The sequence below is a fragment of the Natrix helvetica genome (genome assembly GCF_964273705.1).
Source record: "Natrix helvetica genome assembly, chromosome: 6".
Classification (NCBI taxonomy): Eukaryota; Metazoa; Chordata; class Lepidosauria; order Squamata; family Natricidae; genus Natrix; species Natrix helvetica.
In genome coordinates, this window is record NC_138553.1 from 31141545 (window position 1) to 31167903 (window position 26359).

At 37.2% G+C, this 26359-nt stretch overlaps 1 protein-coding gene across 2 annotated transcripts in view; it reads right to left on the reverse strand.

Annotated features, from left to right (window-relative positions):
• Positions 1–1790: 1790 nt before the first annotated feature.
• The window catches only part of ENTHD1 (ENTH domain containing 1), a 38915-nt gene continuing 14346 nt past the window's right edge, over positions 1791–26359 (reverse strand). For both annotated transcript variants that reach the window (XM_081958779.1, XM_081958778.1), the window contains 3 exons: positions 14417–14543; positions 7212–7655; positions 1791–2475 (listed from right to left, as the gene is read on the reverse strand). In XM_081958779.1, the coding sequence (XP_081814905.1) occupies positions 1865–2475; positions 7212–7655; positions 14417–14543 (1182 nt within the window). In that variant the 3' untranslated portion in view covers positions 1791–1864. The remainder of the gene's footprint in view (positions 2476–7211; positions 7656–14416; positions 14544–26359) is intronic.

The window sequence follows — 26359 nt, forward strand, 5'->3', positions numbered from 1 at the left end:
AGTTGCCTTTAATCCATGGTTAAAATAGTTTTAACCAAATATAACATTATAATGTAAACTTTTCACATCCAAATATGTATTTGTCTGATTGTTATTCATTTGTAAATTTCTAATGATTCCTAAAACATGATTGCAATCCCAACCAACTAAGCAGACAGCTTACTTTGAACTCTGAAAAATGCTCTCATTACAAAATGTATTTCAAGTTAAGAATGCAAAAGATATATTCCATTTTACAAAAGTCATTTCTGTCCTTTAATGGAAAAAGTGATATTTCAAAAATAATGTTTGATGTTCTGCAAATATATATAAGAATATAAACCAAGACTCAGAAGCTGATGCTAAAGTCTCAATCAAGATAGCATATCTACATGTTCAAATGCTGTTCTCATTAATAATATTAATATGATTTCCCTAAAATTAACTGCTAAATGTTGGGGGGGGGGGAATAGAACATTGAAATCAGAGAGTTTTCTTATTTCAAAAAAGTCATGCATGCACCTTTACATGACCATACATAGAAGTATTTTTGCACTTGTAATTCCTCCTCCTCCTTTACTATTGTTGGAGTAAAAGCCTGTTGGGACATTCAAAAATACTTTTTCATTTTCTTAAGGGAATGTTCCAGAGAGATGGGTACAAATAAGATCACTTCAGGTTGAACTTTCAATTTCCTTTACAGCTTTGCAGGTTTATTGTTCCGATTTTATCCTTCGTGGATTTAAATCACCATGCCAATATAGCAGTAAAGTTCTATTCATATGGGAGAGCTCTTAATCAGCCTTACTTCTCCCAATCCCCTCTTCTTTCAGAAATTGGATATAAAACAGCAATTTCCAAAGAAGCTGTCTTTCCCACTTCACATTCCACTTGGTTACTCTAATTATGCATGGTATCTATTGGGCTAGCGGCAGATAGATCAACATTGCGAGGATGCTGAGAAATAATATGCTTTTATTATCTTTTTTGGGTGAGAGAATGGTTTATAGACACAGACTTCCTTGAGACCTTTTCAAAGGATTTTCAAGGCAACTGACTAACTGTGAAAACATACATTTTCACCTTGCTGAGATAGCAAAGGGAGTAATCTAGAGGATGGACAGCAAGTTCCATGGATTGCTCCATTTGGGTCCAAACAAGATATATTAGTTGATTATTAATTCATTTGTAATCCATTAATTATATATCCATTTATATTATCATTTGTTTCATACAATGACTCTAGGCAACAAATGCAACTGAATGTAACAATAAGGAATAAAAAAAACAGTAAAAACAGAAAATTAAATGAAGGCAACTAAATGGCCATATAAATCTTTTAAACAGATGGATAGATTATAGATGATAGACAGATGATAGACAGACAGATAGACAGACAGACAGACAGATAGGCAGATAGGCAGGCAGGCAGGCAGGCAGGCAGGCAGGCAGGCAGGCAGGCAGGCAGAATCAACAATAAATCTCATAAGCTTGTATAACCATTTATATGTAGTGCATAACATAGAAAGGTAGTGCTTAGGATATTAATGACTGCTCAGTCTAATTAATCCTAATTACTCCATTGAAGAACACTTAGAGACATTCATGTAGAAAAATGAATATCTTGTTTTAGACTACTTTCGAGATATATCCAAGGAGTTATTTTTTGTAAATGAAAACCACTGTAAACAAATAAGATGTAAATCACAATTTATTTTCCACAGCAAAAATATAATAGGTACATATATCAGTGTGTGTGTACATATATATACATATATAAAGACATTTACTTTTGGGCAAGTAAACTGCAAAATATGTCAAGCACATTAGTAAAATAGAATATATAACTCATCTTATACTACCTCATTGTGAGCCAGTTTGAGTTCTATATTTTCGTATGGTCATCTTTAGCAGTTTGGGGAGCTGCAAAAAATTGGTTCATGTTTTGAACGGAAACTACCATATTTGCCAATTCACTACCTATAGTACGTAACTCCTGTGCCACACAGCAGAAGTCCCCTCTTAGTCCACAAACGGCATTTTTTATTTCTTCCAAAATGGTCATATTTTTTTCCTCAGCACTCAAAGGAAAAATATCTGGGTCAGGAGGAAGATTTGTGGCTGGAGGTACAGGATTAGATCCAGCAAATACTTCCTCCACTAAATTGTTTGCCCAGCTTTCACCAGCAACACGACAGGTTCTGCTCCTAAAACTATCATTTTTCTCAACAGAACATTTTGAATTATCAGGTAGTAGACTTAAAATGCTAGCACTGTCATCTACATCAGACACTGGGCAAGGAGAAAAAGAATGTGCAATCCGTTCCTTGAGATCTTTAAAGAAAACAGAAGGTAATCCATGTGGTGAAGGCAAGTAGGAGGGTCCATGGGGTGCAACAGAATAGGGCTGAGGGGTGTTGTTTGGTACGGCTGATTCTGGGGATGAGATGGAGAAAGTAGAAAAGGAAGAAGTTGTTTCGATGGAGCTGTTAGAATCTAAAAAAAAATAGACATATGCATTGGTACAAAAAAAAAAGATCATTGTTTGCCAAAACTATGTATTCATATTTAACACTTCTTTGTGTTTTATTAATTATAAATCTAAGTGCCCTAATTTACAATACACTATATTAAAAAATTAACACAGATAAGCTACCAATAAAGAAGAATATTTTGTAGCTCAGTGTTGAAATTAGGGGTCCTTGGTGCTCTCTGAGCTTGGTAGATGATGTTTCCTAGTTTGGATAATGAAATATCTGCAAGAAAACCACCAAGCTCAGAGAGAACCAAGGACCACACAATTAAGTTAAAACAATAAAATACGGGATTTAAAATATTTATATCTTTATATTTTTTATCCTCGGTGGATAATCTTGAGATGCAAGGCGCATATCTATTTGTATTATTGAACAGGTAAATTGAAGAAACTACCTGGGAATTTCTTTTGAAACAGCAATATATTGGCTATAAAATGCCTGGAAGTGATCAGGCTCTGCAATGAAATCCAATCCCTATTTAAAATTCTTCTACCTCCCATATGCAAAGATGCACCTGGGTCACTTTAGAGATTGGAGTCAGTGAAGTGGGGGGGGGGGAGTAAGCAGGCTTTGAATATTGTATTAAAGTTGTAAAGTGAACAACTAATACTCTTTACATCTCCTCCAAATGGTGTTCCATGCTTTATAGTATAGATGATACCTTGCTCAGAAGTAGTAACTGTGAAAGGGATCTTGGAGTCCTAGTGGACAACCATTTAAATATGAGCCAGCAGTGTGCAGCAGCTGCCAAAAAAGCCAACACAGTCCTAGGCTGCATCAACAGAGGGATAGAATCAAGATCACGTGAAAATACCACTTTATAATGCCTTGGTAAGGTCACACTTGGAATACTGCATTCAGTTCTGGTCGCCACAATGTAAAAAAGATGTGGAGACTCTAGAAAGAGTGCAGAGAAGAGCAACAAAGATGATTAGGGGACTGGAGACTAAAACACATGAAGAACGGTTGCAGGAACTGGGTATGTTTAGCTTAAGAGAAAGAAGGACTAGGGAAGACATGATAGCAGTGTTCCAATATCTCAGGGGTTGCCACAAAGAAGAGGGAGTCAAACTATTCTCCAAGGCACCTGAGGGTAGAACAAGAAGCAATGGGTGGAAACTAATCAAGGAGAGAAGCAACTTAGAACTGAGGAGAAATTTCCTGACAGTTAGAACAATTAATCAGTGGAACAGCTTGCCTCCAGAAGTTGTGAATGCCCCAACACTGGAAGTCTTTAAGAAGATGTTGGATAGCCATCTGTCTGAAACGGTATAGGGTTTCCTGCCTACTATTGTATTGTATTGTATTGTATTTATAATTTATTACTATATCAAAAGTCAAATGAATAATTGTTGCCAACTGAGAAAAGTTAAAATTGTTACCAATAAACATTATTTTGGGAAATTAATTAAAAATCCTAATAACTCTGCTTTGAGTTGACACTGAAAATATAGAAGTGGTTTGACTTTTAGAATCAGCCATCAAGAGTAAACAAGGAACAAGCACTCAGGAAATAGGCTGCAAACTAGCACACGAAAGGGCAGCCAAGATGTCCTTTGAAAAGATATTCAGATGACATGATGTATCTGCCCCTATAAAGTTCAAAATAATGCGAACAATGGACTTTGAAGAAGCCAGATAGGAAGAATATTGACTCTTTTGAACTTACTTTGAGAAGACTACTGAGAACACATTGGACAGCTAAGAAAACAAACAAATGGATCATTGAATAAATAAACCAAGAATTCTCACTCAAGGTACACATCAGCAGGGTCAAATATGCTTATTTCGGAGACATTAAGCATTAAAGTCTTCTCTCTGGAGAAGGCTTTAATGGTGGGAAAGATGGGAGGAAAAAGGAGGACCAAAGGTGGATGAACTCAGTTATTGTGGTGATGAGAGCACTATTGGAAGATTTCAAAGTCCAAGGTATGGACAGACACCATCATGGAGAAAATCTGCTTATCTGGTCACCAAGGATCAATACGGAATCCTGTCAAAGAAAACAGGACTCTTATGGTTTCCTCCCTTAAAACTAAGATTTAAGAATTATTTTATACACCATCTATACAGTATATCATTAATCCCTGTACTACCCAAAATAAAAGCAGAATTAAAGACAATTATATATAAACATTATATGGAATGATTGAAATTATCATTTAACTAAGATATTAGTTCATCCACTACACAAGGAAGATGACTCAATTCACAACTACCTAGTCCTAAAACCACTCTTTCAAAAGTTGTGGTAGTATCCTACTACAGGTGAAACTCAAAAATTAGAATATCGTGCAAAAGTTCATTTATTTCAGTAATGCAACTTAAAAGGTGAAACTAATATATGAGATAGACTCATTACATGCAAAGCAAGATAGTTCAAGCTGTGATTTGTCATAATTGTGATGATTATGGCTTACAGCTCATGAAAAACCCAAATCCAATCTCAGAAAATTAGAATATTGTGAAAAGGTGCAATATTCTAGGCTCAAAGTGTCCCACTCTAATCAGCTAATTAAACCATAACAACTACCAAGGGTTCCTAAGCCTTTAAATGGACTCTCAGTCTGGTTCAGTAGGAATCACAATCATGGGAAAGACTGCTGACCTGACAGTTGTGCAGAAAACAATCATTGACACCCTCCATAAGGAGGGAAAGCCTCAAAAGATAATTGCAAAAGAAGTTGGATGTTCCCAAAGTGCTGTATCAAAGCACATTAATAGAAAGTTATGTGGAAGGGAAAAGTGTGAAAGAAAAAGGTGCACAAGCAGCAGGGATGACCGCAGCCTGGAGAGGATTGTCAGGAAAAGGCCATTCAAAAGGAGTGGACTGAGGCTGGAGTCAGTGCATCAAGAGCCACCACACACAGACGGACCCTGGACACGGGCTTCAAATGTCATATTCCTCTTGTCAAGCCGCTCCTGAACAACAATGTCAGAAGCGTCTTACCTGGGCTAAAGAAAAACAGACCTGGTCTGTTGCTCAGTGGTCCAAAGTCCTCTTTTCTGATGAGAGCAACTTTTGCATCACATTTGGAAACCAAGGACCCAGAGTATGGAGGAAGAATGAAGAGGCACACACTGCAAGATGCTTGAAGTCCAGTGTGAAGTTTCCACAGTTTCTGTTGATTTGGAGAGCTATGTCATCAGCTGGTGTTGGTCCACTGTGCTTCATTAAGTCCAGGTTAACACAGCCGTCTACTAGGAGATTTTGGAGCACTTCATGCTTTCTTCTGCAGACGAGCTTTATGGGGATGCTGACTTCATTTTGCAGCAGGACTTGGCACCTGCCCACACTGCCAAAAGCACCAAAACCTGGTTCAATGACCGTGGGATTACTGTGCTTGATTGGCCAGCAAACTCGCCTGACCTGAACCCCATAGAGAATCAGGCTGATAGCTTCCATGCCACACCGCATTGAGACAGTAATTGCTGCAAAAGGGCCCAAACCAAGTACTGAGTACATATACATGCTTATACTTTTCAGAGGTCCGATATTGTTCTATGTACAATCCTTGTTTTATTGATTGCATGTAATATTCTGAGAGTGTGGATTTGGGGTTTTCATGAGCTGTAAGCCATAATCATCACAATTATGACAAATCACGGCTTGAACTATCTTGCTTTGCATGTAATGAGTCTATCTCATATATTAGTTTCACCTTTTAAGTTGCATTACTGAAATAAATGAACTTTTGCACGATATTCTAAGTTTTTGAGTTTCACCTGTATTATTACTAAGTCCTTCCTCAAGTCATAGCTGCTCAAGTAATCTCAGTGTGTTACTCATAATTATGTCCCACTATTCACAAGTTAATAGAGGAGCAGAAAATTAGAAAACACGCCCAAATGAATCCTAGCTCTGAAAGATCTGTTTTTAGGTTTGCCACTACATCAGCAATATTCAAGAAGCTTTTAAAAAAATCTTATCTACAATGTAGCTGAAAATGGTACTACATCTGTTCTGCAAAAATTCAGATGACCATAAAATGTCAGCAATTTTCTATACCTGCGTGTTGCCATGGTACTCCAGATTTTGGTAACTTACAAGTTGTCCATTTGTGATATTGTAGCTCATTTTTGCTACTGAAAGGAATTCTTAGCTGGAGACTACTAAAACAAAAAAAACTAACTAGAGGTAGTTCAATGCTTGACAATCAGCACACATTAATGACAGTTGCAGCATCTGTGATCACACAGTTGCTGTTTGCAACCTACGCAGGATTCTGACAAGCAAAGTTTAAGGAGAAGCCAGCATGAAAGTCGCAAGTTGTGCATATGTGATATGCCTAAAAACCACTGGTGATTCGCTTAACAACCACAATCAGAATTGACATCACATGATATTGCACTTAACAAGTGTGCCACTTAGTAACAAAGTTTCCAGTCCCTATTGCGGTCAATAAATGAGGGGTACATACATACATACACACACACACACACACACACACACACATGTTGCATTTGTGACACCATACATACATACATACATACATACATACATACATACATACAAATATGATATTATAAAATAACTATCATAATGGCTAAGCAACCAAAGCATTCTTTTAAAATGTATATAGAATGAAAGTCCGCTTTCTAATATTTTTTAAAAAGCATGACAGTTTTGGAAAACTTAAAAGCAAGACTAGAAGCCGAAAACACCATAATTAAACATGGAAATGAGAAACTCACCTGGTCTGGGGGCAGGATCACCGCTCAAGCCAACTGCCTCTACAATGCTTGGTGTTAAAAAGTGGAGGTTTCGTAAGCTAGCTACATTAGGCCCACAGTACCGCTGAGTTGCTGGAGAGGCTTTCAGGGTATTTGTCATAGGGGTTCCTAGAGGATCAAAGGTTTGAAAGGTGGGAGATTTATAAATGGTCTCAACAGAGGCCCTGGTATGACAACAAGCCAAATCAGACTTGGGGACTTGCTGTTTGTTAATAGTGACAAACTCCTCTGGACTGGATGACCATAGATCAAGCAAAGTTGTGGCAGCTTGATGACTATTTATGCTTGATGGCCTCTTTGGAGAAGATTTCGGCATAACTCTGGAAACCGAATTATTTGATTTTCTGCCTGAATCCCACTTTTGCAAAGGGAGCGGATTTCTTTCTGATGGATTCAAAGCAATACCTGGAATTAGAAATCGGTGGTTAATCATTTTAATTACCTAGATTTCCCTTACTGCCAAGTTATATGGTGACTTAAAATAAATCTTGATAATAATAACAAAAACAATAGAAAACAAAAGTTCACACATGTTGCAGATAAAAGAAAATGCCTATGCTTATTTGTGCAGTGAAAGATTTTTAAGAAGAATCTTTATAATGATGACTAAGTGACTAAATTTATAATGATATTAGACGAAATAGTCAGGTTGCAACAATTTCTTCGCACATATAAACACAATATACACATGGAAAACATAAGAAACTGGTATAAACCCATTTTTAATGAAATTGCAGTCCAACTAATTTGGATTTTAGAACAGAGCAATTGTGCAAATTTGAAGACATGTTTAAAGAAAGACAAAAACCAGTTATTTTATCTTCAAGTTTTAAAGTCTATAAAAAATTAATCTATTTGCTATTTCAAAGATAGAAGGGCATATACCAATCATTAAGTTATCTATATGATCTGTATGGTTTTATCACTCTTGTTAGCTATCTATTACTACTTTATTGAAATCATAAGGAGTGCCAATCCTGTTATGTCATTGGCAAACGGTCATATAAACAGGAGGCAAGCAACTTGTAGGAAAAGGTGAATATACCATCAAATCTTCATTTAAGGAACAGAAAAGTTGAAAACCCCTTGTGTGGATTCAAAATATTTGACTTGTTCATAGATGCATGCATTTTTCTACCAGAGAAAAAATATAAAAGGTAGGAAACTATTATACTGTCAGGGTTTTTCATTCAAAATTTAAGATATTTTTCTAAGTCAGGGGGAATAAGCATATCTTTCTTATGGTTTGTGGGATGCTGGCCTAAGAACTAAAAGACTGTAGACTTTAGCTATAAAAAAAATCTTGACACACTGGTCAATTATTTAAGAAATCAAAATGTTGACAGAATAGCTTTATTAAAGATTCCAAAAGCTACAAAATATCTCAGGCAATTTAATGGAATTCTTTTTCACTTTGTCTACCACATTTTTAAAAAAGTATAAGTCAGTCTCTCTCTCTCTCTCTCTCTCTCTCAATTAATGTTATTATTTTTTCTCCCTCTTTCCATATACAGTACATAAATAAATAAAGCCCATTGACTACAGTTAAATAGATAATTCTCTATTACAATAAATTATGTCCTATAATCATTCACAGTGATTTGCTGTAAATTTTTGCCACTTCGAAATGAATTTGACCTGGAGATACCTTGTTATTTTAAGGCTAGCTTCATGTGATGCCTTATAACCAATCACTGTCACTACACTATTTCTGTCATTATGAGCTGTAATAATACTGTATTCAAATCTTTCTTGCTTAAACTGTATACTGATTTAGTGAATATAGTACAGCTTTAAAGACTATCTATCCTATTTAAATGCTAATCATCTAGCAGAGGTTTTCTTCCACGAAATCAGTATATCAGTTTTATTCCAAAACCTATTACAGAGTACAAATTTCAGATAGAAAAAGAATCCTCAAAAGTGATAAGCGTCACCCTCCCCAGGTAGGCCAGACAGGAAATAGACTAGATGAGCTAATTGTACTTTATTGTAAGGCTACATTAACAGAATCTTGCAAGTCTGAAAGTACAAATCTCCCACAATTTTTTTTACAGCATAGTAATTTAGAAAGGACTTTATTTCTCTACCTGTTATGCAGCTGCCGGCTCACACACAAACACATTCACACACACCCTCTCTCTCTCTCTCTCTCACACACACACACAAACACACACACACAAACACACATTTATCCACTAGGCAGCATCTTTTTCTCTGTCTCTCAAGGTCATTCCCATGTACCATTACATTAGGAAACATGACATGTGAGAAGATTTTACTTGCAGTATAAGATCAAACCACAGAATCAAAAAATACCACGCACCATTAATACAGATACAAGTATATGCACACACCTACTCACATATATTTAAAAGGGAGAAACCCTATCAAGTTAACATTGCATAGAAGGGGTGAAATAGTTTCAATAAGCTAAGACTATAAATAAAAAATGCTGCTGCCTTTGAAACACATGTGAATTGGTTATTAAATAAGAACACCTCAATCTTCTTATCATGATTGGAATTTATCAAACAAAGGAGCAGGTGTATTAACTTTAATTGACAGTGCATGTACAATGAGGGCACTTTAAAAGGATGTACAAAACAAACTCAACTTCTATATTTGAGCAAACACGTACTGTAGAAAAAGCCTCATATGGAAGACTGGCATTTTGAGGATGATTTATCATGTGCTGCCAAATCTGGTCTGAGCACTTCAACTATTTGAAACATATTGAATGGAGAGCGGAAGACTGAGTTGACTGTCAACTTAATATTTTCCCCCTAGGGTTCCAGGACTTAAAATATGGCACAGGGTCCAGTTATGGCTAGAGCTACCTCTCTCTTAAGACAGCTATCTGTCCCATCAGATCAAATAGGGTAGGCAAGTTCCTAGCACCTACCTTTAAACATTACCATCCTGTGTGCTTTTCTGTGGCAAATCCTGCCCTATGGACCACCCTTCCCCTAAACATTTCGCCGACCTCTACTCTCCTAGCCTCCTGAAAAACATTAAGACTTGGCTTTTATTCCAAGCACTGGGATAAAACGAAGTGAATGAGATGATTTAATAAAGGAAGTTTGACTTTGGTGCCAATCTTTTAAATGTTTATGGTTTTAACATATAAATGTATCATTTCAATTTATTATTGATATTCTTTTGACTTGTTGATTGGGAGCTTCCCAGAATTCGATTTAAGATGAACAGATATAAAGTGTATAAAATAAAATAAATAAAATAAAGATGCAAGGAAAAATATTGTTGAATTAATTTCTTTCAAACATTTTATTGGAGAATGGAGTCGAAGTCTGCCTTTAGGTTGAAAAAGGCAACAAAAAGAGCTCCATTCAGAAAATGATATTTCTCTCCCAAATGATTCAACATTAGACACTGATTTATTGTAGAATGTCCATTTCTAAATGCTGCCTATTCTGGCAGTAATACATTAGCCAAGAGCCTACATTGTTAATACACATTAGCTGTTTGGCTGCCTAGGACTGCTAGTCTGTTCAGTTCATGTTCATGCATTATCCAGAAGCGCACCACAGGGGGTAAACTATCTCTGCATTTAGAATGATTCATATATTTTATTCACTTTAGTCACATTTATACAGATATCTTTATTGTTCATTTGGTTGTTTTTACCATAGTTTATCTTATTGTATGCTGGTCATTACCAAAAGAAAAGCTTCTTTCTTGTTTGGAAGTTTTTAGACAACAATTAACATATGAATAATATTGAATCAAATTTCCTTTTCTTCTAATCAGACTTAACTTCATGGATAGGTATCTAGAGCTTTCTTGAACCATTTCCAGAGGTAGCTTCTGTTGCTTCTTGTTTGTGCTAAGACTAGCTGCCCAATGGTCAACCAACTGGCAAGGTGCCTAAAACAGGACTAAATTAAAGTTTCTATAGTCCCAGTCCAACACCTTAGCCAGTAGAGAAAATTGGCTCACAGGGTTGGGAATACTTATTTTAAGTTTAATTTTACTTTGTAAATATATGCTTTATTTATATTACATATGGTACATAGAGGAATATGTGAAAAATGGCTCCTTGGTATTACCTGACCTTTCTGAGTACAATATTTATAAGTGAATAGATGCTCCCAACTACCACAATTTATAGGATGAGAGTTCAGTATGTACTTTCCTTATAGATTGGTTATCATCCAGAGTTCGATATAAGATGGGTAGTTATATAAATATTTTAAATAAGTAAAATGAATCCTACACTCTTTCTTCAGTTATTATTTGTATCACCTCTATAGATTGTGAGGAAGGGATGAAATAAGGCATTGTCAAGTCAATTGAAAAATCTTCCATATGCAACCTATTTAACTGCATGAAGTAAGGTTATACTCTTAAACTTATGTATGTATCAGAGGTGGGTTCGTACCGGTTCGGCTGAGTAGGTAGTAACTCGACTGGCCACACCCCAGAACCAGTTCTATCAGCCATCTTGTTTTTTGTTTCTGAGCATGCACGCATAGTGCACATCAAGCGCAAACCTGCAGTAGAAGAAGCCAGAACCCACTCTGGTATATATGCATGTATGTATGTATGCATGTATGTATGTATGTATGTATGTATGTATGTATTCATGCATGCATGCATGCATGCATGTATGTATGTATGTATGTATAATTTAAATAATTTATATGGCTTCCCATCTCACCGGAGTGAATCTGTGGTGTACAAAAATTAAAAACTCAAGAGCTGCAAGCCCATAATGCCCAAGGTAAATAGTACATACCAATTAAAAAAGCACATCAACAACAGAGTTTGCCTAATTTCCTGGTCCAGATGTCTTGGAAAACAAGAGCCTGGATATCCAGGGTGATGCTGTTCTACAAGGCAGGTGCTGCCACTGAGAAGACACAATTCCTAGGTCCACCAAGATGACATAATTATGATTATTGTGTTGCTTTGCATGTTCACTGAGTACTTTTTGTACTGGAGAAAAATTCCTTATATGTGTAATCACACTTGGCCAAATAAAGTATTCAATTCAATTGACTAATAAAAGGGATCTAAAGCCAGAGGTGGTATTCAGCAGATTCTGAACAGTTCTGGAGAACCGGTAGCAGAAATACCACTTCTGACTGGCCCTGCCCCCATCTATTCTCTGCCTCCCGAGTCCCAACTGACCAGGAGGAAATGGGGATTTTGCAGTAACCTTCCCCTGGAATGGGGAGGGAATGGAGATTTTACAGTATCCTTCACCTGCCACACCCACACAGCTACCCCCACAGAACTAGTAGTAAAATCTTCGGGTTTTGGCATGCATGCGCACCCAGCAATCAGCTGGCCAGCATGCATGCGCACACCAGTTTTCAGCATTGCCATGTGTGCGAAGGAGATCATCATGTGTGCATGCATGCCAGAAACCTGGAAGACAAACAGGCAAGGCCATGCCCACTTTGGGCATGCGTGCCATAGGTTCGCCATCATGGGACTAAGTGAAACTTGGCTCAACAGCAGTAACTGCAAGAGGGATCTTGGAGTCCTAATGGATAATCACTTAAATGTATGGCAGCAATGTGCTGCAGCTGTCAAAAAAGCCAACACAATCCTCAACTGTATTAACAGGTGGATAAAATCAAGATCACGAGAAGTGATACTACTGGCTTTATAATGCCTTGGTAACACCACACTTGGAATATTGCATCCAATTTTGGTCACCACAAAATAAAACTCTAGAAAGAGTGCAGGAAAGAACAACAAAGATGATTGGGCGACGGGGGCTGAAGACTAAATCATATGAAGAATGTTTGCAGGAATTGGGTATGTCTAGTCTAGTGAAAAGAAGAAGTAGGGGTTGCACAATTAGCAGTGAAATTTAATATATAGGTACTACTGTTAGATGCAGGTTTACATTCAGAACTAGCTTTGTACATGGAAATGAATATAGCAACCTGGATTTTTTTAGACCTTATTAGACAGACGGTCTATAGAAGTAGAAAACATCATTCATTAAATTTACAATTTTCTAATCATTAATTTTGTGATTTATTTTAACATTTTCCATACACTGAATAATACTGTCATTCTAGAAAAGAACTATACTGGTATGACTTACTTTCTCTCTAAGATGTGTACTAAATTCTCTTCAGAGATAAACCACTAGAAACTCTTGTACTAGGCAAAACATGCAAAGATACATTTGCAAATGTGGGAATAGGCAAAGTCCAGCTGCAAATTCCATTTTCAATATAAATTGGCTTAATTTTCAGTAGACCTGGTCCTAAAATAACTCAATATTAATTTAGACTACAAATTTGTATGTGGTTATTATTTTGACAAGATAACTACTGAAAAATATGCCATAAAGCCCATTACTTTTCAACTGTATGTTGCTTGAATGTTTGCTATTGTATTCACGGCAGTGAAGAGACGAAAATTTCCAGTTCATGTTCAGAATGATGAATTTATGCTCTATGTCACATTAATTTCTGTATATATATTTTGATCACGTACTTATTTTTATGGCCAGTTCAGATCTACGGTCAAATGTCCTTTATCTTCTAGACATAAGATCTGATATGAAAATAAAATTATCTCTTTTGAATTCACCCTCTCAACAGTTTATTTCCCTATTAATAACTTCACACAGCTGAAGTACCGTGGTTTTTGTTGTTGTTTCTATGGCAACCATTTCTGAAAGCACAGAATGTGCCAAGCAAAGCTAATGTTCATCAGAACATTTTCATGCATTAAATTCCATTAGTCATTTGTGTATGCTGTAAATAAGCAGTCTATTGCTAGCCTTCGGATGAGTACAACAAGACTCCTTAGATTCAGATATAAATATTCCTATCCATGAGTGACTGTAGAACCTCAAAGCCAAATATATAACAGTAAAAGCATTTTTCTCTATCACAGTTTGAACCTACCATATCTTTCTGTGTAGTTATGTGTGAAGTTGGGATCAGGGAAAAACAGATTCAAGTTTCCATGCAACCATGAAATTCACTTGCTATTTCTCTCAACAAAACCTATCTCACTTGGTTGCAGCAGAGAGAATAACCTGGGGAGTGATTTCATGAAAGCTTCCAGGGGAAAAATGGGAGATACATGTAATGCGATAATAAATCATTTACTCCCAATTGTCTTCTTTACTACTGAATATGTGATTTAGTACAAACTTATTTTCTACATACCTGTATTCCAGGAATTATTAGCAGGTGCCTTTGTACCTTTTGTCAATTCCTCTTTACAGACAGTAGCTGGAAATGTTGACTCCACAGCCGCGAGACAGGATTCATCCTCGCTAAAGGTGATCAAGTCCTTATACAAAAGAAAACTGGGAATTAGTCTAGCAAGAGTTAGAAAGCTGTTTGGAAGAGTGTACAAAGGAGAAAATATTTTGCAACATTTAACCAAATGGACAGGAAATGAAAAACTGCCCTACTGTATAAATGTATCAATATTAGGGTTTCATTTACAGATCTATTTCAGCTTTCCTACATGATACTTTATTTCAGACATAAATTTCCTATCAATGAAATATATTGTTTATTGAAAAAATGTCCACATATGCGAAATATATGTTTGAAACAAAAAGTTTTTTCTTACATTTGGTTACTTCAGAAATGCAACAGCCTCTCCTCTGAAATTTGGATGTCCTGACCCAGTGGGAACCAGGGGTGGTGTTCAGCCAGTTCTGACCAGTTCTGGAGAACCGGTAGCAAAAATTTTGAATAGTTCAGAGAACCAGCAAATACCACCTCTGGCTGGCCCCATCCCCATCTATTTGTTGCCCCCTGAGTCCCAACTGATGAGTTGGGTCTTCTTTTGTTGTCCTTGCACAGGAGAATGGACCTGGAAAGCAGGTTAGTGGGGTGGGGTAGGGTGGGGAGGGAATAGAGATTTTGCAGTATCCTCCCCCTGCCACACCCACCAAGCCATGCCCACCAAGCCATGCCATGCCACGCCCACTAAGCCATGCCCACAGAACCGATAGTAAAAAAAATTGAATCCCACCACTGGTGGGAACTCATAATTATTCACATAAATTGAACAGCCATATACATTTTCTAAATAAATATATTTTAGAGTAACTAAACTACAAATTTCCTGCTTGAGGATTCTTCTCTTAGATTGCCTCCCTTTCTAAATAAAATGTTTAATTTTGCCAACTCAAATTTAATTTAAAAAGTAAGCATTGGTTATTTTCAAATCCTAGTTTTTTATCCACTGATAGGTGTACATTTTAAATGTTTTTAGAATATCCTTTATCTTGACTTCATTTTAAAATTCCTGTTTAAATACTGAACTGAACTATAGAGAAAAATAGTTCTAATGATTTCTTAACTAGATATCACAGCCAGTTGCTAGATCATCTCAGTTTCCCCAAGCATTTCATTGACTGTTGACAAGTAATCATTTTATCATCTACCGTGTATAAAGTTTGATTTTTATGTCATTGCTGCTCCTTCTCTCAAGAGTAAAGCTGACAGAATAAATCTTATATTAGTTTCCTGAAGCAATTGTAAGGAGTTGAAGTATTCGGGCAATAGTTGATTAGAATTAGATCAAATTAATTTCATTTCTATGAGCTGAAACTAAAGGTAGTCAATCTTGCAGCCTCAAACTCTCTAACTGCTCTCAGGTAATCCTGATCTCATCTACTATAGACCACCAGAATTTTATGAGACTCTACTGTGACACTATAATATGTCACAATGATTACAGCCTGCCATACATTCAATGGAGTATTATTTGTATACTGGGGGCTTTTCAAACCCTCTTCCAGTGACCTTCTGGAGGAAGCACTCCATGAGATATAAAGAATTGCTACCTGCAGAAAAATCAATATCTCCTAAAGAAATACAAATACTTAACTCCTTAAGTAGAGGATGTTTGTCTTTTAAAATACAGACTGAATTAAATCCATGTACATACGAATTTCTGGTATCTCAACCTTATCTGCAGCAATTTTTTGAGTAACTAGTTGTGCAATCTTGCATATGAAAACTGAAATCAATAGAATTTAGCATGAAATGTTTTAGAACTATGCTGGAATGAGAAGCAGTAGTAAGAAAGTTTTTATTTTTATTTGTTATTAAATTTTATTTAATAAATTACACTTTGTGTTAAACAGATAAAACAAAACTAAAGTTCACCACTCAAAAAAGGGAATAGCACAACAAATTAAAAAAAAATAATCTCCTTTTTCAAAGTAAATTTCCTTTTTCAAAGTAAGAAAACTTTTCGAACCAGTTCTCATTCTAATTTTCATAAAATTCCCACAGAATATGTTGTGTTCTAGGATAATGTATGTCTTTTAAATATTTTAAGCTTATTACATTAATGGTGGTTCCTGTGGTTAATAGGTTGTCCTCATGAGAAAGTTATATACAGGTCAGGACAGATAGAACATGATGAAACAGACTGACTCCCGATTGGCAAAGGAGATGAAGTGGCATACTCTCCCCTTATTTATTCAACCTATGTGCCGAATATATATTAAGGAAACCTGAAGAAGCATGGTTTTATATTCTGAGAAGAAGCTAATAACCTGCCCTATGCTAATTACACTACTCTGGTAGCTTAAAATGCAATGTATCTGCAAATTTAGTAAACATAATTAAGGAGCAAAGTGCAAAAATAGGACTAAAATTAAATATAAGGAAGACCAAACTAATGCCAACAGGTAAAACAACAACCCTTAACACTGGTATTGAAGATACTAAAGGTACAAATCACCAGGCTCATATCATCCTACTATTCACATCTTAACTGAAGACCCAACTCTCTGGAAAAGTCTCTAATGCTGGAAAAGGTGGAAGGAAATAAAAGAAGACAGCCAAAAATATGCTTCAACGAGTGTACCACTGGGAGACTTGAAAGATTAGATTAGGAATAGAATGTCATGGAGAAAATCAGTGTGATTTCTGAGAGTCAAAAATATGTCACGCTATATGACACATAATCAAACCAAATCAAATCAAGAGCTATTATTTCACATTTAATAATTGAAAAGCGCACAATGCTCTTCACAACTCTCAAGAAAAAAATCTTAAATGCTCCCTATTTCTGTATTTTTAAGGAGGTTCTCTCTATTGTAACCTAACTTCAACTAGTACAGACCAGCTGAACTAAGGATTCTCATCAAATCTGAAGATTATTATTATGTTCATTTTTTCTTAAGAAACACTTTACGTATAAAGAAGTAAAACAAGATTAGATGTATAATAAATCTATCACAAATTTAATGTACGCATGTTGCTTGATTGATTATACAGTTATACGCCCCCAAAATATACACTTTAGCCATTTGGAAATCGATTACAAAGATACATGCATAGATACAGTATGTATGTATGCATTTTAACATGTACATGGAAAAATAAATGAAACATTGATTTGCTTTTGTAGTCAAAAATGATATTTATTGTCAATCTTTTATAAGTGCGTTACATTTAACATTACCTAAGTTTCATTAAAAAAAAACCTCACAGCCTCAAATGTTGCACAACTGAGATATTTAAAATTCTCTTTACTCTTTGTAAGGAAGATCCGAAGTTACAAAAGTTGGTATGAAGACCATAGCGCAAACTGTTCAACAAATTGTTTCAAACAGTGCTTGAAACAGTTTTCTGAAGTAGAAAAACAACAGGTGTTAAAAGCAGCACTCAGTCTGGTACAGAAAACATTTTAACCACACATATAGCTATGGGGAAACTGAATTCAGCTCTTTGTAAACCACAGCTTTTGAAGCAATCCTAGAGGCATAAATAAAAAGAAGGGGGAGAAACAGCCGCCTTGGGACCTGCAACATAGGAGGCCTGCTACAAAGCAGCTCCCTTGCCATCTGCCCCTACACATTCAACAAATCTGATTGCATAGGTAGGAACAGAGATCTGGGTTATAAACATCTAGACGATTACTCTGTAATAACAAAGAGAATCTCCTATACTTTTTTGCAGCCATCATACAGATTTTTGCAACTCAGGCATGGTAGTGTAAGCGTAGATCCCCAATAGGAATTTGTAAGAAGAAGAATATAAAAGGAAGCAGGGGAAAGAGATGTGGGGGAGAAGGAAGGGAGATGTTGCCATCACTGCTGTTCTATATGCTCCCCTGTTTTGCTCCCAAACCAGTCATTTCCTCAGCAGCAATACCATACACTGGAAGCAAAGTTCTCGGGGGCATATACTATCAGGAAAACTCTTTAACTCTTTGCTGCCATCGTATTCTGCCCCATACATCCCTGCGACCAATCCGCTCGCACAGAGAGGGCCTCCTCCAGGTGCCGTCCACTAGACAGTGTCGGGGGGCGGCGCCTAGGAGTAGAGCCTTCTCTGTGGCGGGCCCAGCCCTGTGGAATGACCTCCCTCCGGATATTAGGAATACCTCTGACCTCCGCTCCTTTCGTATTAAGCTTAAGACCCACCTATTCCAAGTAGCTGGCCTGGCTCAACTTTGATCTAACCATATTGCTCCTGACGAGTTTTTAATTGGGTATTTTAATTATATTTAATTATTTAGGGGTTTTTTAATCACTGTATTCTAATTGTTTTTTATTCATCAGCCGACCTCCTCCTTGTGTATGTCTCGGTATATGTCTCTGTTATATGTTTGTTTTGTCCACATATTTATTTCATATGTTTCATTGTACGCCGCCCCGAGTCCTTCGGGAGAGGGTGCGGCTAAGAAATAAATATTTATTTATTATTTATTTATCTAATAATAACCTATGTTTTAGTGCATTCTTTTGGGGAGATCTTTCTGAGGAAAGAAACTGTGTTTATGCACAGATAGTTGTACTTTGAATGGGGGAGTGAGAGGAAGCTTTCCCCTCCCCAGAGGTATTAGTATAGGAGGAAGGGAGAGAGACTGCTGGTGACTGAGGCAGTGAAAGGACACCTTGATGGGCCCAGTCTTCTGCTGCTGCAGCATGAAAGAAGTGGCCAAGTAATCCTCCTTTTCCCCCTTTCTCCTACCTTAAAAACCATAGCCTTAGTTAGGGGAGAGAGGACTGCTGAGTGATTTGCCATGGAACGCATAGAGATGTATCACCTACAGAGCAATGCAAAATAATGTTGGTTTGCCTTTAGTGTATATTAATCAAGTTCACCCATCCCAAAATCAACAGTTTGTCGTTAGGGAATTTAAACTCAATGAAATACCTTAATTTATAAAGTGGATTATCAAACTGAAGAACCTACACTTTTTGCTTTAAAACTAAACTAGAAGAAGTCAATATCAGTTTTTATGTAATAATTCCAGATTGACATATGGATGCTGGTATAAAGTTCAAGTGATAAAGTTATATTTTTAACCACTGTAATGTGTTAAAAATCAAAGGTCTCAACAAATACAACAGGTTTTCAATCCAACTGTCAATTGCTTTGGTTCTTATAATCTGTCTCACATGTAGCCTAAATCTGCATAACCAACCTGTCTTTCCCTCCATTTGCCCCTCAGTTTCATCCCAATTTAAATCCTACATCAGTCTAGTGACTTTGTGCATCTGATAAATAGAGCTGCAATTCACAAAAGTTTATGCCTTTTCATAAAATGTTAGTAAAAAGTGCTGCTACAAGATTTATTTTTTGCTTCTTATAACAGGACTGTCCTATTACATCTACCTGAGAATGAGAAAGCATTTCTTTTTTAACTACATTGTCATTTGGGATACATCAAATCTTGTAAAGGAGGCAAGTTTTCAAAACAGACAAAAGCAATAAGAAAGAGGATTTTTACTGTTAAGTAAAAATCAAGTCCAGTCAATCAAGAAGAAACAAAAGCAAACTACCGTTCCTTTAAAAAGAGATGAAATAACTGTAATAGGGGATTTTAATGAGCCTGATATCTGTTGGAAGATACTCTAGTAAACATGGACTTACTAGGAAATTCCTGGCTTGCTTGGTGACACTGTCTCCAGAAAAAAGGCAGGCACCAGAAAATAATCTATTCTTGACTTGATATTACTTAGGTAAATGGAAGCAATAAGAACAATAAGGAGCCATGTAATGCTCAGACTCTTGGTTTTTGAAAAATAAAACTTAGTATTTTAAGTAAATATGCAACTTAGATTCCAGAAACAGCATTTTAATGAACCCATAGCAATGATAATTGAGATGCCAGGACAGAAGAACCTAATAGGAAAAGAAGCCCAAGACAAATGGGAATTTCTTAAAGGAGACACTAAAAGCACAAAGGCAAACCTCAGTGAGGATGACAGGAGCATAAGTTAACCCATCTGAACAAAAAGTATTGAAAATGGAAAAGGACAAACTGATTTAAGACTTGGAAGTAGAACTAGAAATGTCAATGTTCTATTTTCAAGTTACAGTTTAAATGCTATCTGATAAAAACACATGGGCTAATAAAAGACTAACATTTGGGAAAGATTGGTGTTAAAAGTTAGGATGGACTGACTATCTCAGAGCTGAAAACACAGTTACTGGTAATAACAGCCTACTTAAATAAGCAACCTGCTTGGAGAAAAAGTACTTCTCTTTGGGCAGAACAATTGAGAATTGCCATTTCATTGAAGTAGACATGCCTGTTGCTTTAAGCTTTATTTTCAAGTATATAAATTTACTATTGTAAAATCACAGTAAACCTCCAATGTGCTTTTCTGCAAATGAAACATAGGATTGGGTAGTATTGCCCTAAAATTTTCTTATTATTCATGAAAGTGGAATATTTGCAACATTGGGAGATTCATATGTTCATTTACCACCAGAAGCCAAGTAGCTATTTTTTATGAGTTGCAGTGGGAATTATGACCTAAGAAAGATATATGCAAATCTTCCTGCCTACTCTCCTCAGATGGAACAGAGTATATTTCTTCTTTTAAACTTGTATTGCTTCTTCATTCAAAATATTTCAGAGAGGTGTTCAGTTCAAAATGCCATTCAATGATTTGTTCCCTCCATAATATTCTATGTGCTGCTGATGGTAAATGCTCCTTTGCTTGATTTTTTAAAATGGAGGCTAGATAGACATTTCTTAGGAATGCTGTAGTAGTGGCTTATTGCACTGGGCAGGTGCTTGAAGAGCTTCCAAAGTCCTTTCCAACCCTTTTGCATTCTGTGATTCTTTGACAGAGGATAGAAGTACAGAGATAGCCAGGAATTGCAGAGACGGTATCAGAAATGCTAATGCTCACAGTGATAAGAGGTTTGTGATGAATGCTAAGAATATTATATGCTCATATTAAATGGAAGAGAAATGAATTATTAGCTGCTCAGTGAAGATGACAAAATGTTAAAAGATAATGAAAGTTGGAAGGGCTTATCTCAATCTTTTTCATCAATAGGGCATGTGTTCCATATGTAATCATAAAAACACACAAAGAGGTAAGAGTAAAACTTCTGATTTGTAGAGTCAAGGAATTCTGACTGTATTTGCTTTGAACACATACCCTTCCACGCACAAGGCTGGCAATGCTTCGATCTTGGGGATATATTTTGAATTATAATGTGGGATTTCCAATAGTCTTCTGTATAGTATAGCCTTTGTATAGTATAGTCTTTTGAATAGTATAGTCATTGTACAAAATAAATACAACGAAATTGGTTTTAGCCTCACTGGTGCAATCCATGACAACAAATACAAACAATATAAATAGTACAAGGAATAATCCCAATGCAAGTAATCAGGGGAAAAGAAACAAGAAAAAGAAAGAAAAAGAAAAAAACTAGTCATAGGTTTCCGTGTGTGTGTGGAGTGATTGTGGTTGTGTTTCAGAGTCTGACAGCCCAAGGATAGAAACCATTTTTAAACCTATTTGTTTGGCTGGCTATGATTTGATGTCTTCTGCCTGATGGTAGAAGTGTGAAGAGACACTGACCAGGGTGTGAATCATCTCTGAGTATCTTCCCTACTCTGCTAAAGCAGCAAGACCTGGCGATGCCATCCATTGGGGTTAGAGGGTAACCAATGGTTACTTGTGCCAAGTTGATCACTCCCTGTAGTGCCTTCCTGTCCGCAGCAGTTAAACCAGTGTACCATACTATAATGCAATATGTGAGGACAGTTTCTATTGTGAACCAATAGAAAGAGGTCATCAGCCGTTGTTCCACCTGATTTTTTGGCAGGACCCTAAGGAAATGGAGTCTCTGTTGGGCCTTGCCAATCACCAGGGATGTGTTATTTTTCCAGGTGAGATTTTAACTAATAAGCACTCCCAAGAATTTAAAAGAGGAAACCCTCTCCACACAGCCCACCTCGATATACAGTGGGGCAGATTCCTCTCTGTGCTTCCGGAAATCTAGCACCATCTCCTTTGTCTTATTAATATTTAGATGTAAGTTGTTTTTTAAGCACCATGCAGATACCTTCTGGACTTCTTCCCTGTATGCTGATTCATCCCCTCCAGTTATGAGACCCAGCACTGTTGTGTCATCTACAAACTTTATTATGATGTTGGATGGATCAGAGGGTATGCAGTCATGTATATACAGCGAGTACAAGTAGGGGCTGAGCACACAGCACTGAGGGGAGCCTGTGCTGAGCTTCAGCTTGGAAGATGTAAAGGACCCAACCCTTACAGTTTGTGGATGATCTGTCAGGAAGTCTTTGATCCAGTAACGTGAGGGGAGGGAAATTCAGGTCAGTCAGCTTTTCAATGAAAATGCTTGGTAAGGGAGACGACTTCCAGCAGCCGAAGGCGGGGGACGCGTGCGTCAGCTTTTCGCTGTTTTGGTGGGCTCCCCTGAAGTATAGGGGGAGCACAGGGTGCCTTGGAGGGGCACCCTGCCGTAGGGGCGGCTTGCTGGGACCCCCTGGAACAGTGGCGGCCACAGGGGGGTCTCCAGCTTTGCCCCAGGAGCCGGAAAGCGTAGGGGGTGCACGGAATGCCACCTCGCGCTTTCGCCGAGCGGAGCCTGGAAGGAAATGACCAATTTGAAAGATACAGATGAAGTGCGGTGAGGTGAGGGGTCTCCCCAGGTCTTTTACTGTTTTATTCTATTGACTGATCTGCAGGAGGTGTTTGTTTTTTTTTGAGACTTTGTTTCCACCTTTGGAGGAGTTAAGATTGGAGGAAAAGCGGCACTTGGAAAATCTCTCCCTTTTATGGGAGAGAGAGAAAGTTTAAAATCTACTTTCACTTCCCTTAAATAATGGGAAAAATTTTCTTTTTTGACTACAACTGCGAGAGAAAGGATGGTTGAACTGATTCTTCTCTAAACTATGTGTGGGAACTTTGATCTTGTTGTTTCTTGACCACCTGTACTGGCTGAGCCAAGATGGCCAACTTCCTCTTTCTTCTTTGTCTTTATGAATGAGACTCCTCCCTGGAAAACTTTATGGCTTTGAACTAATTTCCACCCCAGAGATCTCCAGGAGCCTCTTCAAATACGCTTTTTCCCTGGATTTGGAATATCTTGACCCACCTATCTGTTCTAGTTTTGTACCAGAGGATTTATTCTCTTTTGGATTTGCTTGCCTGGTGATCTCTACCGGCTGTGCTCTCCCACAGACACCATTTCTTTGTATAGACTAATAACTATCTCTGAGCTTCATGATGGATCCAAAGAAGTTACAGCCTGGCAAGGCCTCATCGGCCCCAACATCTTCCACGTCAAGCCCCATTGCTCACCAATCACAGCTGGGGTCTTTTTTACAACCTAAAGCCCCTGAAGAGAGTGCAAAGGACTTGTCTATTCACCAGATGCTTCAATCTATCTTAAAGGGACAGGATGAAATGAAAAAACAACTGCAAGACTTAAATGATCAGCTCAGAAAGACGAAACAACAAACCATACAGAATGAACAGAGGATAGGTGTACTGGGGGAGGGTGCGGTTGGGATGAGAGACGAGGTGAAGACAATCCAAAGGGGGAATGCAGAATTTGAAAATCACATGATAAAAATGGAATTTGAAAGGATGTCTTTTTTCCTTAGGTTCCAAAATTTGCCAGAAGTTGAGAATGAAGATCTTAAGGAGATTATGACCACAATACTAGCAGAATACATTAATAGAGATAAACAACAGCTCTGGTGGGATATTGACCTGATTTATAGGATTAATTCAGCCTATGCAAGAACGCATAATGTTCCAAGGGAAGTTCATGTCAAATTTCTTAGAAAGACCACAAGAGATGAGGTTCTAGGAGCTCAAAGGGGAGGACCACTAAAATAAAAGGATAAAGAAATAACCATTCTTAAACAGATCCCAAAGAAAGTAAGAGATAAGAGGAGGAAATATTCCTTCTTAGCAAAAAAAAATTATATAATAATGGGGTCTGGTTTAGGTGGCTGTTACCAGAAGGCATGTTGATTTTCTGGGAGGGCAGTAGAATTAGAATCAACACAGTTATGGAAGCGGAGGCTTTCACTAAAAAACACAGTGCTCTCTTAGGCGAAATGGGGGATGTTACACAAGAAACAAGGGAGGGAGTGGCTGAGGCTCTTCCAGTGGACGGGAGGGAGGATGCAGCAACTAGAAGACTCAGATCACAGAAGTGATTTGAAACATTATTGCAATTGTTGTTATAATGTACCTTTATGGAAGTGATACAAAATAAGATGATTGAAACATACTGATGATCTAGTGTTAAACTTAAAACTGCTAATACTTATGCAAATGTTGATATTTTTTATTCTTGTCTGTAAAAGTTGTGAGACTTGGGGGGGCTTCTCCCCCCCCCCCCCCGTACGATGTAGCTGTCAAAATGTTCTATAACCTTTTAACCCTTTTTCCCTGTAAAATTTGTAAAATCAATAAAATTTGGACAATAAAAAAAAGAAAATGCTTGGTAAGATGGTGCTAAAGGCCGAGCTATAGTCTATAAAAAGCATTCTGACATAATTCCCAGATTTCTCAAGGTGGCTCAGTGCAATATGTAGAGCAGTGGTGATGGCATCCCCTGTCGACCTTTTGCTTCTATAAGCAACTGGTGTTGATTGAAATTTGGTGGAAGACAGGACCTGAGGTGTTGTAAGAACAGTCTATCAAAGCACTTCATCACTATAGACATCAGAGCAATGGGTCTATAGTCATTCAGGCTGTTCATGGCTGCTTTCTTTGGAACTGGCATAATTGTGGCTGCTTTCACGCATGATGGGACTCTAGCCTGTTGCATGGAGATGTTAAAAATCCTTGTCAGAACCCCTGTTAATTGGTCAGCACATGTTTTTAACACTTTCCCCAGCACCCCATCTGGACCTGTAGCTTTGTTGGGATTTACAGCCTTCAGCAAAGCTCTCACTTGATGTTCATCCAGGGTGAGTGGCTGGAGGTTAGAGGACCTTTGGGCTACAGCCACAGACCTGTCTTTTGACCTCAAAGCGGGTGAAGAGGCTATTTAGCTTCTCCACCAGCAGGGCATTAGCATTGGCTAATGCAATTTTGTGCACTGGATTTAATTTCAGATATTGAGTCAGCTACATATCTAGGGAAAATATACCAAAAACAGATTTGTTACGCTCCCACTGTTACTCCAGAGTGGACAGGAATTGGGTAGTTCTTCACTGGGTATTTCTGCCTTGTCCTGCAAGAGTTTTACAGAGTAAAAGATGTGGTAAATGTCTTTAGATTTAAAAAAAAAAAACATACACCTGAATTTAGAAAGAGGAAAGTATATCTGATATTCCAAAGCACATGGAAGTAAATTAGAAAAGCAATTTCCATCTCATTGTTTTTGTATCATGATAGTAAAACAAAGCCACCCTAAAACTTTAATAATTTCTTAATGAAATAGTTTGCATATAGATAAGTAATTGAATAGACCTTTAGAAGGATAAAGAATAATTTGCCTAAGCTCTCATTATATCATTCCCTAATTTTCTCATTGCAGTTTCTATTGTGCTCTGAATTTTTCCCAGAAAAAAGAAAGGATCAGTACAAGCATAGGAAAAATATTACAGAAAAGAAGAAAGGATAGCTACACTGTGACTATACTTGAGGACACATTTATAAGAAAAAAATCTTACCCTTGGAACAAATATTTTAGTTGCCAAGGCATAATAAGTAGATATTTATGAAAGACATGACTGGAATTATATGGACATACAGAAATCTGAGCCAATTTCATTAAGATGCTGATAAACGTTTTTCTGCTTACATCCACTTACAGTACCTTGGAGCATTCATCCTTTTCAACCTGGGGTGCTAAGTGTATCCATATTAAAGTAATAAT